Consider the following 15,104-nt stretch of genomic DNA (forward strand, 5'->3'; position numbering starts at 1 on the left):
TTAACCTACTAGAAATAACACCATTTAATGCCCCAAACTAGTTCTGAATGGCTTTAGACTGCAATTCACCAAGTTGGGACCGATTGATAAAAATGGTCCTATGAGCTAATTCCTCCAAATTTTATACTATGAAAGGATCAATATGAAAGACAAGTAATATAGTGGTCCAATCTAAATCAATTTGGGACTTGGTTGGGTGACTAGGGCGTATTATGGAAAATGGAAATGGAATTGGGGGATTATAAAATGAGTAGATAAATTAATAATGATAATGATAATAATAATATTTTAGTTTTAATTCACTTTTCTAGTAAAAAGCTATTAATATTAAATTAAACAATTAGTTGTTGAAAGGGGTTCTCTAAATATATTAGATAGGTGGTTTTTGAATAGACACTCCACCAACTTTGTGAAGGACAAATAATTGATTAAATTAAATTGTAGAAGTTATGTAGATTTTTCATTTCAAATTTGAAAATACATTGGATAAGCCATTTTTTGAATAGACACTCCACCAGCATTGTGAAAGACAAATAATTAATTAAATTAAATTATAGAAATCATGTAACTTTTTCCATTTCAAATTTGTTAAGACTTTTGAATAAATCAATATTTATAATTAATTAAAATATATAATTTATATAAAAAAAATTGTCACCTTTGAAAGTGATAGTGATATCTTTTCTTCTCATCTTTGAAAGTGATATTGATATCTTTTAGTCTCATCTTTAAAAGTGATATTGAAATATTTATAATTAATTAAAAAAAAAAAATTTGCCATCTTTGAAAGTGATATTGATATCTTTACTTCCCATCTTTGAAAGTAAAAGTAACTTCTGAGATGGTGGCCGCCGAAAAAAAAACACTTTGTGGAAAGTAGTTGGATTCAAATAATAATATTCTATGACCGATGATGCATGATGCCACTCACAACTCCGTTAACTTCGCCGAAACACACACCTACGTCCACTCACAACTCCGTTAACTTCGCCGAAACACACACCTAGATCCTCTTTTTCTATTTATAAATAGTTGCCTCGCCTCTCACAAAACGCACTTCATTTCTGCTCCCTCTTGCGAAACACTCGCCCCGCGTCTCTTTCTGTTTTTCCAATGCTGTGGGAAGGCTGCGTTACACTTTCCATCTCTGCGACCATGTCATCTCTTGCTCTTGCTCTTGCTTTTCCGAGGCTGTTGCTGCTCCTCATTTTTTGCTTCACCCCCACCCACTCATTTCCCGATGATCGACAATCCCTGGTAGCATTCAAGAATCTGATTACCAGCGATCCACATCATTCCATGATAGATTGGAGTCCCGCCAACCCCTTGTGCAACTGGACAGGTGTTACCTGCAGCCGCCATCATCCAAACAGAGTGGCGTCCCTCGACCTCGCTCACATGGATCTGCGCGGTTCCATTTCTCCTTCGATCGGCAATCTCTCCTTTCTCCGCTCACTGCTCCTGCCACACAATGCGTTCCACGGTCATATACCGCCTCAATTGGGACGGCTCATTCGTTTGAGGGAGCTCCAGTTGGCAGATAATGACTTGGAAGGAAATATCCCAAGTCAGCTGGGTAGTTGCAGAAATTTGAGTATCCTGATGCTCTCCAACAACAATCTCACGGGCAGTATCCCCCAAGAGTTGCGTTCCCTCACAAATCTGCAACAACTCCACGTGGAATACAACCAGCTCACAGGTACCATTCCCTCCTTCTTGGGAAACCTTTCCTCCTTGATTCTTTTGCGTTTTGATCAGAATATTTTCACCGGTCCCATTCCAAGTCAACTCAGCCGCTGCAGAAATTTGGTTCACTTGGCGCTCTCCTACAATGCTCTGACTGGATTTATCCCCGAGGAGTTGGGTTCGCTCCCACATGTGCAACACCTTTACTTGGGAGGGAACTACCTCATAGGTACCATTCCCTCTTCCTTCGGTAATCTTTCTACCTTGACTGACTTGGGTATTGAAATAAACTATCTCGTCGATCCCATTCCGCCACAGTTGGGTTTACTCAACCGTTTGCAATCGCTCGACCTTCGTCAAAATGCATTTTCAGGCACCATTCCCCTTGTGTTTTCCAATCTATCCACTTTGACTTACTTAGATATGGCAACGAACAATCTCAGGGGTAGTATTCCACAAGAATTAGGGCTGCTCATCAACTTACAAACGCTTATGCTATACGAAAATAATTTGGTAGGATCTATTCCTGCATCTTTTTCAAATATGTTTAATTTGAGTATGCTTTATTTATGGGGAAATCAACTTAGTGGAAACATTCCAAATTCATTTGGAAATTGTTCTAAACTCATAGAATTAGATCTCAGTTATAACAGTTTGAGTGGGAGTGTCCCTACAGAGTTGGGTAAGTTATCTCTCCTTGAAAAATTATACTTGCACTCTAATCAACTCGATAGTGGAAACACTCCAAACCTACTCTTTCTTGTATCTCTTACCAATTGCTCTCACCTGCAATCACTAAAACTGCACAACAATAAACTAGGTGGTGTTTTGCCCCTTGACATAGGAAGACTTTCTACCAATTTGTCTCACTTGTCATTATCAAACAATAGAATACAAGGAAACATCCCTTCACATATTGGCAATCTTAGTAGCCTATCCTTTCTAAATTTAAGTGAAAATCTTTTAAATGGTACCATTCCACATATAGGAAAGCTTGAAAAAATAGAAAGATTGTGTTTAAGTAACAACAGATTAGAAGGAAACATCCCTGATGACTTTGAAAGCTTACAAAACCTTGGTCTCTTGGACATTAGTAGAAATATTCTCTCTGGAAAGATTCCAAATTCCCTGGCACCCCTTAAACAACTAAGAAGACTCCATCTTCATCATAACAATTTATCAGGGAGCATACCTTCCAACTTACTAGATTGTACAAATTTGGAATTGCTCGATTTGTCTCACAATAGGCTCACAGGAAATATACCACATGAAATTGCAAAACTTTCTCATCTCCAATTCTATTTGAATTTGTCATGGAATTTATTAGAAGGCTCCTTACCCATGGAGATTGGTAAAATTACAATGGCTCAAGTTATAGACATTTCTGTCAATCAACTAACTGGGACAATTCCCCTTGCAATTGGAGGTTGTAGGGAATTACAATTATTGAACTTATCTCAAAATGCCATCCAAGGGCCTATTCCAGACTCACTCGGAAATTTACAAAGTCTTGCAAACCTCGATCTCTCTTCCAACTCCTTATCAGGTCCAATACCAGTTGTCCCTCTCCAAAACTTAAAAATGCTTCAAAGCTTGAATTTGTCCTTCAACTATCTCACAGGGGATGTTCCAGAAGGAGGGATTTTTGCAAACAGAAAGATTGTTGTGTCTTTAATCGGAAATCCTAGCCTTTGCGGACCAAAAGAATTCCACTTAGTTGCATGTAAAACTCCAAGCGGTCATTCTGCACTTATGGAAAAAGTATTATTGCCAATGAGTGGAGCAATTGTTTTTATATTATGCTGCCTACTTTTGAGATTCCTTTGGAAAGGGAATACGTGTATGCAAGGCTTTGATTCCTCACAATCCATTTCGCAAAATCTAGAGCACAAAGAGATCTCGTATCAAGAGCTTCAGATAGCAACTAATGGATTTTCCGAAGAAAACTTGTTGGGAGCAGGGAATTTTGGTTTGGTTTATAAAGGGATTTTGAAAGATGGCACACTTGTTGCTGTGAAGGTTTTCCATTTGCAAAAATACATGGTTGAAAATAGTTTTTGTGCAGAGTGTAGTGTCTTGCAAAAGATTCGACATCAAAATCTAGTGAGGATCATAACTTCATGTTCCAATCCCCATTTCAAAGGATTAGTGTTTGAATTTATGTCTAATGGAAGCTTGGAGGAGCATTTGTACCCTAATAAAGATGATAACAATGGTGAAGATGTATGTGATTTGGGGCTAAAAACACGATTGGACATTTCCATAGATGTGGCCCATGCATTTGAATATCTTCATCATGACTCTGATGTGCAGGTAGTGCATTGTGATTTAAACCCCAACAATGTGCTTCTAGATGAAAACATGTCGGGGCATGTAACTGATTTTGGTATTGCAAGATTGATTGATGGAACCTCTACCAAGCCACTTACTTCAACACTTGCTTTGAAAGGGACTGTGGGCTACATTGCACCAGGTATGACATTTTAGAATGCTAGATTTGTACTTGTCTTTTCTCATAAGCAATTTTGTATTGATTGGTTGAGTAAAATTTGATGAAGGTTATCTTTCATGCAGAGTATGGATCAGATGAGGCAGTGTCTACCAAAGGAGATATTTATAGCTATGGAATTTTGTTATTAGAAATGCTTACGAGGAAGCGACCAACCAGTGACATGTTTTCTGGAGAGCTAAACTTTCACAAGTGGGTGAACCTAGCATTTCCACACAAAGTGAAGGAAGTAATTGACCACAAGCTTTTAAACAAGGTGGATGGAGATGAATTTGAAAAAACTAGTATATACAAATGCCTACTTTCTTTGCTACAAGTTGGTTTGCATTGTTCAAAAGATTCACCTAACGAACGACCAACTATGAGAGATGTGGTCATGGTATTGGAGACCCTCAGAAATGATTTGAGGGAAAATGATTTTGCTTAAGGGAAAATTCTTTTGCTTCTAGGAAAATGAGATGAAGCATGTTCAATTTGCTTAGCAATGCAAATGAAACATGGAATGATACACATGCATCAAATTCCCATGGTTCTTCTACATTATAGTTTGTGAAAATTTCAATACTAGAAGATTTCAGTGTTGCCTAGTATAATCATAGTTTTTTTCACTTATAGTTGTTGGGCCAAGATTCTATTAATGTTTATGTCTACTTGTAATTATTGTCAAAATAAAAGGCAGATGTTTTTATAACACAATATTATGTGAACCATAACTCTATGTTAGATTTGATTTATTATCCACTCACACTAGCAATGTTTTTAATTGTCTAAGAATCATATTCATTCTTTATGTTTTTATAGACAATGAAAGGATATGATTACAAAAAAATCATCTATCACTTATAAACACTTATTTTAGCTTAATGAATTGATTTTGGGAACAATATTTAATTTTGATTAATTTGTTGATATTACTTTTAATTGTTAAAACAAACTTTTAATGGTATTTATTATCTATTTGTAATTACTAGCAATTGTCCCAAAAGGTACAATGAGAGGCCGATAGGATTATTAAAAGGAGGAAACCTCTATAGATAGGCAACGAAACTATTGAACATGGTAATTGAAAAGCGGCGAATTACATTTGCAAATATTAAAACAAATCACTTACATTGGTGGTTCACATTATAACTAAAACATTAAGTAATTGTAAGATGCTTTTCATAAGATGCGAAATAATGGACAAAAAGCCAATCCGGGAAAAAAGCATCTCATCCTTCTTGACCACAGAACCAGACATTGCAAGAACCCTAGTAACTTCATTAAATAGTTGAGGCAAGATACAAATAACAGAATTACCTCTCCTCCTCCATGCCTAAAAATTGCTTCCTTTGCATGTTCCAGAATTTTTATTTTAAACTTTGTCAGATATGGATTGTCATTTAACCATGGCTTCCCCTGCTCTGTTTCTTTGGCACCTGAACCTTGTTTTCCATGGAAGTAAGAGCAATTGGCTAGTTCACGGGAGCATCAATGCACTCTCACCGTAAAAGAACATCACTCTGGAAATTATATGCAGATTTCTGTACCGATCTTCATCATCCCAAATAGAACAAATCCATTGAAAAGTAGCATAAAATATTGATATCGAGCATAACCTAGCAAAATCTGACCTTCATGATGACCTGTATATGTCGATGCTGGAGAAATGCATCTTTGGATTCTATAAGTGCATCAGAAAAGCTGTGATAAATTGTCATAACAAGGTCCTCCTATTTCCTCATTTCTTGTATTGAAACACACTGTTTTCAGTTTAAAGAATGGGTATTTGCACATTAGATGTGTTTGGGTTTGTACGTATATCTCATGTAATAAGGCACTGATGAATGCCCGTCACATAATGAAGCTCGAAAACCAGAAACGATGATGATCATTTCCCTTTTGAAAATGCTCCTTCTTCCACATTCAATAGAACATCAAGGTAGTTGCATGACTGACATCTTGTGGGAATCATATTACCACTATTGCTTTCAAGGCAAACGTTTCTTGAAACAGTACTAACAGATATCGTATATCTTTTTTAGTATAATCTGTAGAATTTTGAAACTTTTCCAACATTTCCTGTGAACTCTCATCAGGGAAAATAGATATGACAGATATTCATATAGAGATAACTTAGATCAACATCATGACATACAATTAGTCTCCTAAATTAAGAAAAAATATCATCCTGTACAAAGGTAACTATTCCATATACCATTATTGGCTCTGACTTTTAAGTTTTCACCTAAACTGAGAATCTTCCAATGTTAACATGCAAAAGCATTAGTTGTAGAACGAAAACCCAGACATGGAAATGCACTTCACAATCGACTAACATAAACAAAACAAAGGTAACATTTGTCATTCTGTATTATTGTTCTGTACAAAAGTGGTTTTGAATCGGTTGATGGTTGCTTTTATTTTATTAAGGAAAATTTTGAAGGTTTCATCCATGTCTTTGACTAACAGGCCAACAAAAGTTCAATACATAAAACCCTCAGCAACGTGCATGAACACTTACTCATGACACCAGCAAATAGGCTCAATAGGGTCTTAGACTTAGACCTTTCAATATTTATTCAAGTCAATTTTTTAGGCATCACAATATTTCTGCTCAATTTTACATGGCCCAAGCAACTTTCATGAGATAATCTTGGCAAATAAGACTGGTTAATTCTAACAGATCAACTTCAAATTTTGCTCTTGGTGGTTTTTGTTACTGTATGTAGGCTGTGGTAGATGTAGTTTGGATTTGATGTTTAAACATATAGGCATATGCTAATGACATAAAGTCACAGTATGAACAAGTAGAAATATGTCATAGCTAGCATATTAGAATAACTTGGAATATGCTCCACTTGATGAGAAATTGAACAGAGACATCAACTTGTTAAACACGGCCTGTTGAAAAAAAATTGTTCCAGCAACTCATGGGGACAGGGAACTCACAATATAGTGAAAGGAAACTCGCTCTCTGCCTTCTCCACATGTTGTCAGCAGGAGAAAAGAGATTCCTTATCTCCTTCTAACGGATAGATAGGTACATTGCCCAGTATTCTGATGCCCTATTTCCAACAAAAGAAGTCCAAGCCTTTCCCTGAGATTATGCCCTTACACAGATGTATATTAATGATCCTCGTGCGTTGGGTGTCCAAGTCTGCTATGCTACAATCCACAAACCACGAATGTGTCGTTCCTCCTCTAGCCTTTGAATGTATGTGGCTCAGCAATATTGCCTTCATCCACACAGCAGTGACTATGACAGTGTCTCCAGCAATACAAATCTCTCATGGTAAAGGTTGTTGCCAGAAACCAACAATTAATTCAACCCCCAACACAGTGAATACGCAATAGAATTTGTTTCCATGAACCCGCAGTCTATTCCAGCAAGGAAGGAAACTAAACCCTCCATCTCAAAACGATCTTCAATAATCAGGGGAACCCATAAATTTGAGTTGCATGCACAGCTACTTCCTCTAATCATCAAACAACGGTGAATCTCTCCTCATAATGCAGAAAATCGACCCAGAAGATTATAGGATCTCGTTTCCCCTCCTTAACAATAAATTTGTCCATAAATTCAGCTTCCAGTGGCAATTAAATTTGTATCTTAACAGGGGAAGACCTGTCCTAAAGTCCTCATAATTTAGCATGTGCATGTGCATCATGTAGGATGAGTAGGATTACATGTGTCAATAAATTGAGAGTGGACTTAGTTGAGTCATGACTCAGTTGTATATATATTATAGCTTCTAAGAGTTAATTGTATACATCATTATTATTGAGATTTTGAAATTGAGTTATTGCCTTTGATGTTTTTCATCTCATTTCTTGTTTGGGTTTAGTGTTACTGCTTATTTCTGCCCCTATTTCTCTCTGTGTGTAGCCTGTCTCATTTGTATAGCAAGCATTATAAATATTCTGGTCAGAAAATAGTATCCATGTAAAGAAATTGATGAAAAAGAATCTAAATGCTATGCAGATAGTTGTATTCAGTAAGCTAGGATGCCATCGTTTAGGCTTGATGCTAAATTTAGTGGTACCTGATTGACTTTTCATGCCTGAAAATTTCTTATGGGTGAGCAGCCTACTATTCACACTATTATTGTTTTGACTGCTGGTAGCAGGTGATAAGGAAGGATTGCATATATTTGCTGCTGAGATCTAATGCCCAAGCTGCTTTGGAGTGACCTTCAATGCAATTCTTTTCTTTGATATGCTTTGCACTATTGCAGATAGATTATAGTTGGTGGTTCAGAACCCGTTTGCTTTCAAATATAATTTCCCGTTGGTGCAATATCTGATTACAGAGCTAGTTGGATCAAGATGAATCCAAGCCTCTCACTGGATGAGAAAGGGAAGATCAATTTTGGTTGTGACTCTTTGTACAATAGGAAATTGAGCATCACTGAAGCTCAATTACCTGCATGTACAGACTCAGATTTGAGTAATTGTTCCAATGGACAAACATGTGGACAAAGCAAAAATGATACATGCTGCCCACGGGAAGTGAATGAGGAAAACTCTGCCTTTAAAGCTTCAGCTGTTGATGGTTGTCAAGATCAGGCATGCACAATGGATAAATTGATGGATTGTACTGGGCTTGAAGGTTCCATAAACCACTATCTGAACTGTACAAATGCAAAATCTTATGAGAAGGGTGGAATTAGGTGGCGTAGAGCTGATCAAAGGGAGCTTGCAAAATTGTGATCTTCCTCCCCCGCAGTCAGTCTGGCACGGGAGTCCACCTTTTAAAAGCAGTGACAAATTTAAAGAGATGGACATGTCTAAATCCAAAGATGCAGTTTTTTCAACTTCTGTTGGCAGGTTCAAATCTCCATATCAAGAAGAGAAGGGCTTACTGATTACCGAGAGAGAATCATTAGGTGAGTTTGGTTGCCCCATGATGTCTCATAAAATACTATTTTTCAAAGGTGTGTAAAATATACTTGATAAGCAGGGGCATTTTTGTCTTTGTAATTCTTGTTCTTTGCAAAAGCTAATATGTATATTTACAAAAAATCTCTTTCACAGAACGTGAACAAAAGTCCATGATAAATTGGCAAACTATATTGGCACATCCATTCAATGTCCACTTTTTTAAACTCATACGGCTCCTCCATATTCTGGGTTGCCATACAATTTTCAGTTCCTTTTGAGTCTTAGAGAGTTTATAAACATGCAATACATGGAGAACCCTGCATTAAAGATATAGTGATAACCATAACATGAAGGTGTCATTGACAAAGGCTTCTTGCTAATAAATCTGGGTATTGGTAATTTATTCTTAATTTCTTGGTGGCTCAAGCTAGTCATTACTGTTTGGCAGATACAATGGCAGGATAACCAGCTCCGATGGAGAAACAGAATATCTGGAAGCTGATTATACCAGGAAGTCAGACTTATTGGATGCTCTTCGACATTCACAGACTCGGGCTAGAGAAGATGAGAAAACATCATATAACAGTTTTCTGAATGAAATTTCATTAATTCATTTAGAAATTGATTATACAGATATATACTGGGAAGAGAGCAGTATCAAAATCCTACTGAGGAAAAAGAACTACTCCATGATTGAAAAACTAATTCCCCAAGAGAAAGGCAAGAAAGGGCAGTTCTAAGGGAAAAACACGAAAGAAGACACTATTAAATCTATGAGAAAAACATTAACAACAATACCCAAAGATATTTCATGTCTGCATAATATCTTCCTAAAAACATATAGAACACATAAGAAGACTCTATTAAATCTATGAGAAAAATGGATTGTCAACATGATGAGGAAGAAATGGCATTGTTGTCTAAAAACTGTATGCATATTTGTTGCACGGACAAGATTCATTTGTGATTTCAGAAATGGAATTATTTACATGCCGAACATGCAAGAGATGGTTGCAGAACTATTTCAAGCCAAATGTTTAGCCATAAAATACCAAAGTTCATATATGTATACTACAAGGAAAAGAGAATGCCCAACCAATTTACTGATTACATTCACAGTCATACAAAACTCTGGAATTCCATGATTTGCATAAATAGATCTTGACACGCGACCTCCTTTGATTGCAAGAATTGGTGGGTTGTTGAAAGAGTAGAATTCAGAAAGATGCTGTCCTATATAATCACAGTGGTCTCCCCATAATGTTACATCAATGCTAAACCCGACTTGTCCTTTAGTATGAGTGTTTTCCTTAATGTTTCACTTCCATCTTTTCGTCGAATTGTTGATGCAGGTGACATGGAGGTAACAACACCAATGACATCCACATTTGTATTTGGAGTTGCACTTTTTACTTCAGCAATAGTCTTGAAGTGAAAGCTTTGGTAAGGAAACGTTGGATCATCTGTGGGACATGGATTGATAGTGGAAGCAGCAAACAAGTAAATCTCCCATTTGTTCTTGAGGTGGTTGTAGTTTGGATTTGCCTCTCTCACTATGCCATTTGAGACAATGTATAGTTGCCCAACCTGAATTAGATTGTAAAGAGATTCGGCCAATTCAGCAAATGCAGAAAGGTGGATCTCTTCCTTATCACGGTTGATAAGGTCAAATCCGAAAACTTTTCCTGAGCCTCACACATTGTTGTACGCCTTCAATGATGTCTTTGCAGATGCCCTACCTTGGATTGACCAATATTTCCAGTAAGGGTTGAGTGCCGTGAATGGAATTGTTGTAGTTGCTGCTGTAGTTGGTGGAGTAACTACAGAGGGCAAGGTATCGTCAGCTGATGAAGAACTAAATTGGGCTGAACCCACTTGTGCATGTTGCAACGTCGATGTGTCCATGATTAACGCTGCTGAGCGCTTGACAACTTCAAGCTCAACGACTCGGATGGACCTTATGTAAACAAGTAAGAATTGGATTAATGAAGATTCCGTTTGCCTTCTTTCCATGCAAAAAAACATATAGGCGGGGAAAAAGTAAAGGAGGGTGATTTCAAATGGTGGGCCTTACGAGGAGTTTTGGAGCACTGTGCAAGCTGCTTTTTTGAGCAGAATCAACGAGCCAATTTGGATGTCTCCAGAGACAACCTGTGGGCCATATGCGGATGGTAGCAAAGTCTTATGTTGATGTGTTCCATCAGATAGAGTAATGTGGAAGTGCGAGGATGTTGTTTTCAATGAGGTAACAGAACCGACATCGATTATCTGAAGTAGTGGTTGAATCTCGGTGCAACCATTCAGCAATAGAGGAATGGCATTCGTTGTCAAGGTTGTCTCCATAATAGAACAGGAGGTTTCTTTTTCCCGTGATAGGAGTACCTGCAATTCATCAATTTCACAACAACACAAAATTCTAGTCAAAGGAGATGTGACATGAATGCGGAATCTAATCTAACAAGGCTAACTGTTGATGGTTAAACAATTTTAAGGGCACAACCTACACGGGGGGCGAGAATAGCCTCTCATATTAGCCACCCAAGGTAGTCCACATTAACAAAATGCTTGTTATTTGATTCAGGGACAAGCTACATATTGTTCAAATTCGGAAGCACCTCAAGTGGCTCAAAGATGCTTATAGGCTTACAGTACCGTCAAAACATCAATGAAATAGGAAAATTTCCCAGCCAATCCTAATACTGATCCTACACATTAAGAGATGTGGGTCAATCGAGGCATATACGATATATTAACTATTCTGTGAACAAGACACAATTTTTTTTTTTGGCTTTAATATGCTATATTCGGGTGTACTCTTTGTGCTTGTGCAATTCTGCACATTATAGGGAGGTTGAATAGTAGCCATTGCATATAGCGAACACGCTATTCAAAGACCATGTATAGCTCCACCCTCTTGTCAGAAACAGGACCCTGGAAACAGCGGCCAGACCATAACAACAAACAGTTTCCATCAGTCACACAACAATGGCCAGATTGCAGACTATCATGGGCAGTTTCTATTTATTTGCAGCCTGACCAACCCATCTAAATGCAACGATCTGGAAAAGAGGAGTAAATGAATTCCCATTTTCTTTTTGTACAAAGTTAAAAAGAGGCAAATGGAGTATGATGTGAAAGACGAAGGGCTTCTGATGAACTCGCCTCCTACCTATCCTTAGGTGTGGACAATGGAAATTTGCTCTAAGAATGTGTGCTCACACCATGTTTTGTCTACGGTATTGTTAGTATGCCAGTTTCTTATGCACCACACATGCAGAATTTAGAGGTGAATGACACGTGTTGAAGAGAAATAGGGAGGAGCCTCAGCCCAATAAATACATAGATCATGAGAACGTGCCCCTACTACGGACTGTGTTCTCCTTGGAAACCAGCAGATGTTGATGTTGGAGACATGTTCACCACAGAGGAAAGTAGGGGTGAATGCTTAACAATTGTGCTGACACAACAGGTGTTAAGTGAGGATGATAAAAAAACCATAAGCAGCAAGTGCTGAACTCCCCATGCACAATGAGACAATGGGTGCATAGCAAACAGTTTGTATACCTTGAAGTGCACACCTTATGCTATTGAAAAGTTGTAAGAGCATATGTTTTGTATCCACAACAATTATCTTTCAAACAGGAAGGGTATTCTCCAGTCAATGAATCTATGCTTCCACAAAGTGGTGCATGAAGGCACTATGATAGCTCCCAAATCACAGCTTAAATATGATGCCATAACAGTCTCTTCTGTAGATTAATTTTTGCCAAGAACAATATATGAAGGTTTCAGCTTCTCCGTGCAGGATATTTTGGTAATGTTGAAGCTATTGGGTTTGCTTTACTTACCATTCACAAAACCAGTTTTGGTAATGTTGAAGCTATTGGGTTTGCTTTACTTACCATTCACAAAACCAGTGACATTGTTGGTCACCCGAAAAGCCTTGAGTGCAAAGAAGTGCAATTATGATCACTCTCAACGCCCCACTTCACTGACATATTTTAGCACACTCTAAAGTTTCACTTTTCATTTAAGTGGCATACTTTAGCATGATCTGAAGTTTCTCTTTTCTTATGAAGCTATTGGTTTTTTTTGGCATAAGCCAAACCTTCGAGGTCGAGTAGTCATCCACTTTATTTCATATAAAAACCACACATATTAATAAGAAAATATACTAATATGTTAAAAAAAAATCACATTCACTACTCAGAGCATTATAACTGGAAGCACTTTCTAATAAAACAGAGAAATATTTATACAGTAAGATACAATAGGGATATCATATTTTATTAAGTAAAAGAAAAACAAGAGAACAATAATACTACAATGGAGGCCGGCTTAATTTTGTTAATAAATTAACAAAACATAATCATAGTGCACTTGCTTAAGATACTATAACATTGCCACGAAATAGACTTCAGTGCCTCACAAATGGTTGACAGCATGAATACCGTAGGAAATTCTTCAAATCTGTCAGAAAGCGGCATTCGACTAAAATCCCAGATTCCCAAATAACCCTTCAAATATACTGAATGGTACGGTAATGATAAAATTTTGGGTAAAATTTATAAAGTGTATACATCTGCCATTCATTCATTAAGCACAGCAGGTGTGTGCACTGCTCACTAATAACCACCAGCTATTATGCATCACTGATTTAATGTTCTTGGGATGTTATCCTCTAGGATATCAGTTGAAGCTGTGAAAATAAAAAAGTGAAAATAAAAAATATATCAGAAAGGATTATGAATATATATCTTGCTCATGCTTGTAGGCTTACCATTCATGCACCTAATGTTTACGCAAGAAGACACCATTCAAGAACTAATGTAGTAGGCAAGAGAATTGAAATCAGTGAAACTCGAAGTTCATGTGTTGATATTGAAACTACTTAAAATCGTTTCAACTTAAACCCTGCACTGTAAGGGGGAAAGTTGGAAGAAAAATCTCTTGTTTATCCATTTACAAATGCTGTCTGCCATATGTGTTTGCGTTGCGACTCCTGCAACTGCAACCATAGCCCAATGGTTTTGATTTGGAGACTTTTAGGCAATTTTCTCTCCTCATTATGCCGAATCAGAGAAAATTATCATCTTTCAAACAGGAAGGGTCCTCTCCAGTCAATGAATCTATGCTTCCACAAAGTGGTGCATGAAGGCACTATGATAGCTCCCAAATCACAGCTTAAATATGATGCCATAACAGTCTCTTCTATAGATTAATTTTTGCCAAGAACAATATATGAAAGTTTCAGAATTGAAATCAGTGAAACTCGAAGTTCATGTGTTGATATTGAAACTACTTAAAATCGTTTCAGCTTAAACCGTGCAGGATATTTTGGTAATGTTGAAGCTATTGAGTTAAGTATAGACTCGGAAGGATGGCTGAAGAACATTCTGGGGATGTTATCCTCTAGGATATCAGTTGAAGCTGTGAAAATAAAAAAGTGAAAATAAAAAATGTATCAGAAAGGATTATGAATATATATCTTACTCATGCTTGTAGGCTTACCATTCATGCATCTAATGTTTACGCAAGAAGACACCATTCAAGAACTAATGTAGCAGGCAAGAGAATTGAAATCAGTGAAACTCGAAGTTCATGTGTTGATATTGAAACTATTTAAAATCGTTTCAACTTAAACCTTGCACTGTAAGGGGGAAAGTTGGAAGAAAAATCTCTTGTTTATCCATTTACAAATGCTGTCTGCCATATGTGTTTGCGTTGCGACTCCTGCAACTGCAACCATAGCCCAATGGTTTTGATTTGGAGACTTTTAGGCAATTTTCTCTCCTCATTATGCCGAATCAGAGTGGTGTCTAAATGAGCTCCTACTTATGTTGGAGACGATGGAGACAGGCCAGTCAACCATTCTAGCACCCATTTGTGTCCTGGAAAAACAGAGAAATATGCCTCTGAACAAAATAGGGAGCAGGCTGCAGGTAATGTTCAAAAACATTTAAGCAGCTAGTACAGACCTCCCAAGCCATGGTGAGAACATATCGGTGCCTAAAAAACATGGAATTACATCAACTCGATGTCAAAG

At 37.3% G+C, this 15,104-nt stretch overlaps 2 protein-coding genes and 1 pseudogene across 2 annotated transcripts; 2 read left to right on the plus strand and 1 right to left on the minus strand.

Annotated features, from left to right (window-relative positions):
- The first annotated feature begins 1,072 nt into the window (after positions 1-1,072).
- LOC149223132 (uncharacterized) lies at positions 1,073-4,936 on the plus strand. Its single transcript, XM_089383233.1, has 2 exons — positions 1,073-4,159; positions 4,261-4,936. Exons 1-2 carry the CDS (start codon positions 1,114-1,116, stop codon positions 4,620-4,622), a joined length of 3,408 nt encoding a protein of 1,135 aa, XP_089239359.1. The 5' UTR covers positions 1,073-1,113; the 3' UTR covers positions 4,623-4,936.
- A 231-nt stretch (positions 4,937-5,167) lies between these two features.
- Positions 5,168-9,857, plus strand: LOC149223133 (uncharacterized; annotated as a pseudogene).
- Positions 9,858-9,994: 137 nt separating this feature from the next.
- Positions 9,995-14,652, minus strand: LOC149223134 (replication protein A 70 kDa DNA-binding subunit C-like). The gene is made up of 2 exons (XM_089385776.1): positions 11,133-14,652; positions 9,995-11,015 (listed from the first exon to the last, which is right to left on the minus strand). Exons 1-2 carry the CDS (start codon positions 11,399-11,401, stop codon positions 10,751-10,753), a joined length of 534 nt encoding a protein of 177 aa, XP_089241902.1. The 5' UTR covers positions 11,402-14,652; the 3' UTR covers positions 9,995-10,750.
- Positions 14,653-15,104: the final 452 nt, after the last annotated feature.

The sequence above is a fragment of the Pinus tabuliformis genome, chromosome Q (assembly GCF_031772625.1).
Source record: "Pinus tabuliformis cultivar Carrire ecotype Pingquan chromosome Q, CPIR1, whole genome shotgun sequence".
Classification (NCBI taxonomy): Eukaryota; Viridiplantae; Streptophyta; class Pinopsida; order Pinales; family Pinaceae; genus Pinus; species Pinus tabuliformis.

What these genes read in the sequence shown, in the direction of transcription:
- LOC149223134 (XM_089385776.1), bottom strand. Translation starts at nt 11,401, where the DNA reads ATGGAGACAACCTTGACAACGAATGCCATTCCTCTATTGCTGAATGGT. An exon ending in ACAGTGCTCCAAAACTCCTC is followed by an intron (nt 11,016 to 11,132) that starts GTAAGGCCCACC and finishes TGTTTACATAAG; the next exon opens with GTCCATCCGAGTCGTTGAGC.
- LOC149223132 (XM_089383233.1), top strand. Translation starts at nt 1,114, where the DNA reads ATGCTGTGGGAAGGCTGCGTTACACTTTCCATCTCTGCGACCATGTCA. An exon ending in TGTGGGCTACATTGCACCAG is followed by an intron (nt 4,160 to 4,260) that starts GTATGACATTTT and finishes TCTTTCATGCAG; the next exon opens with AGTATGGATCAGATGAGGCA.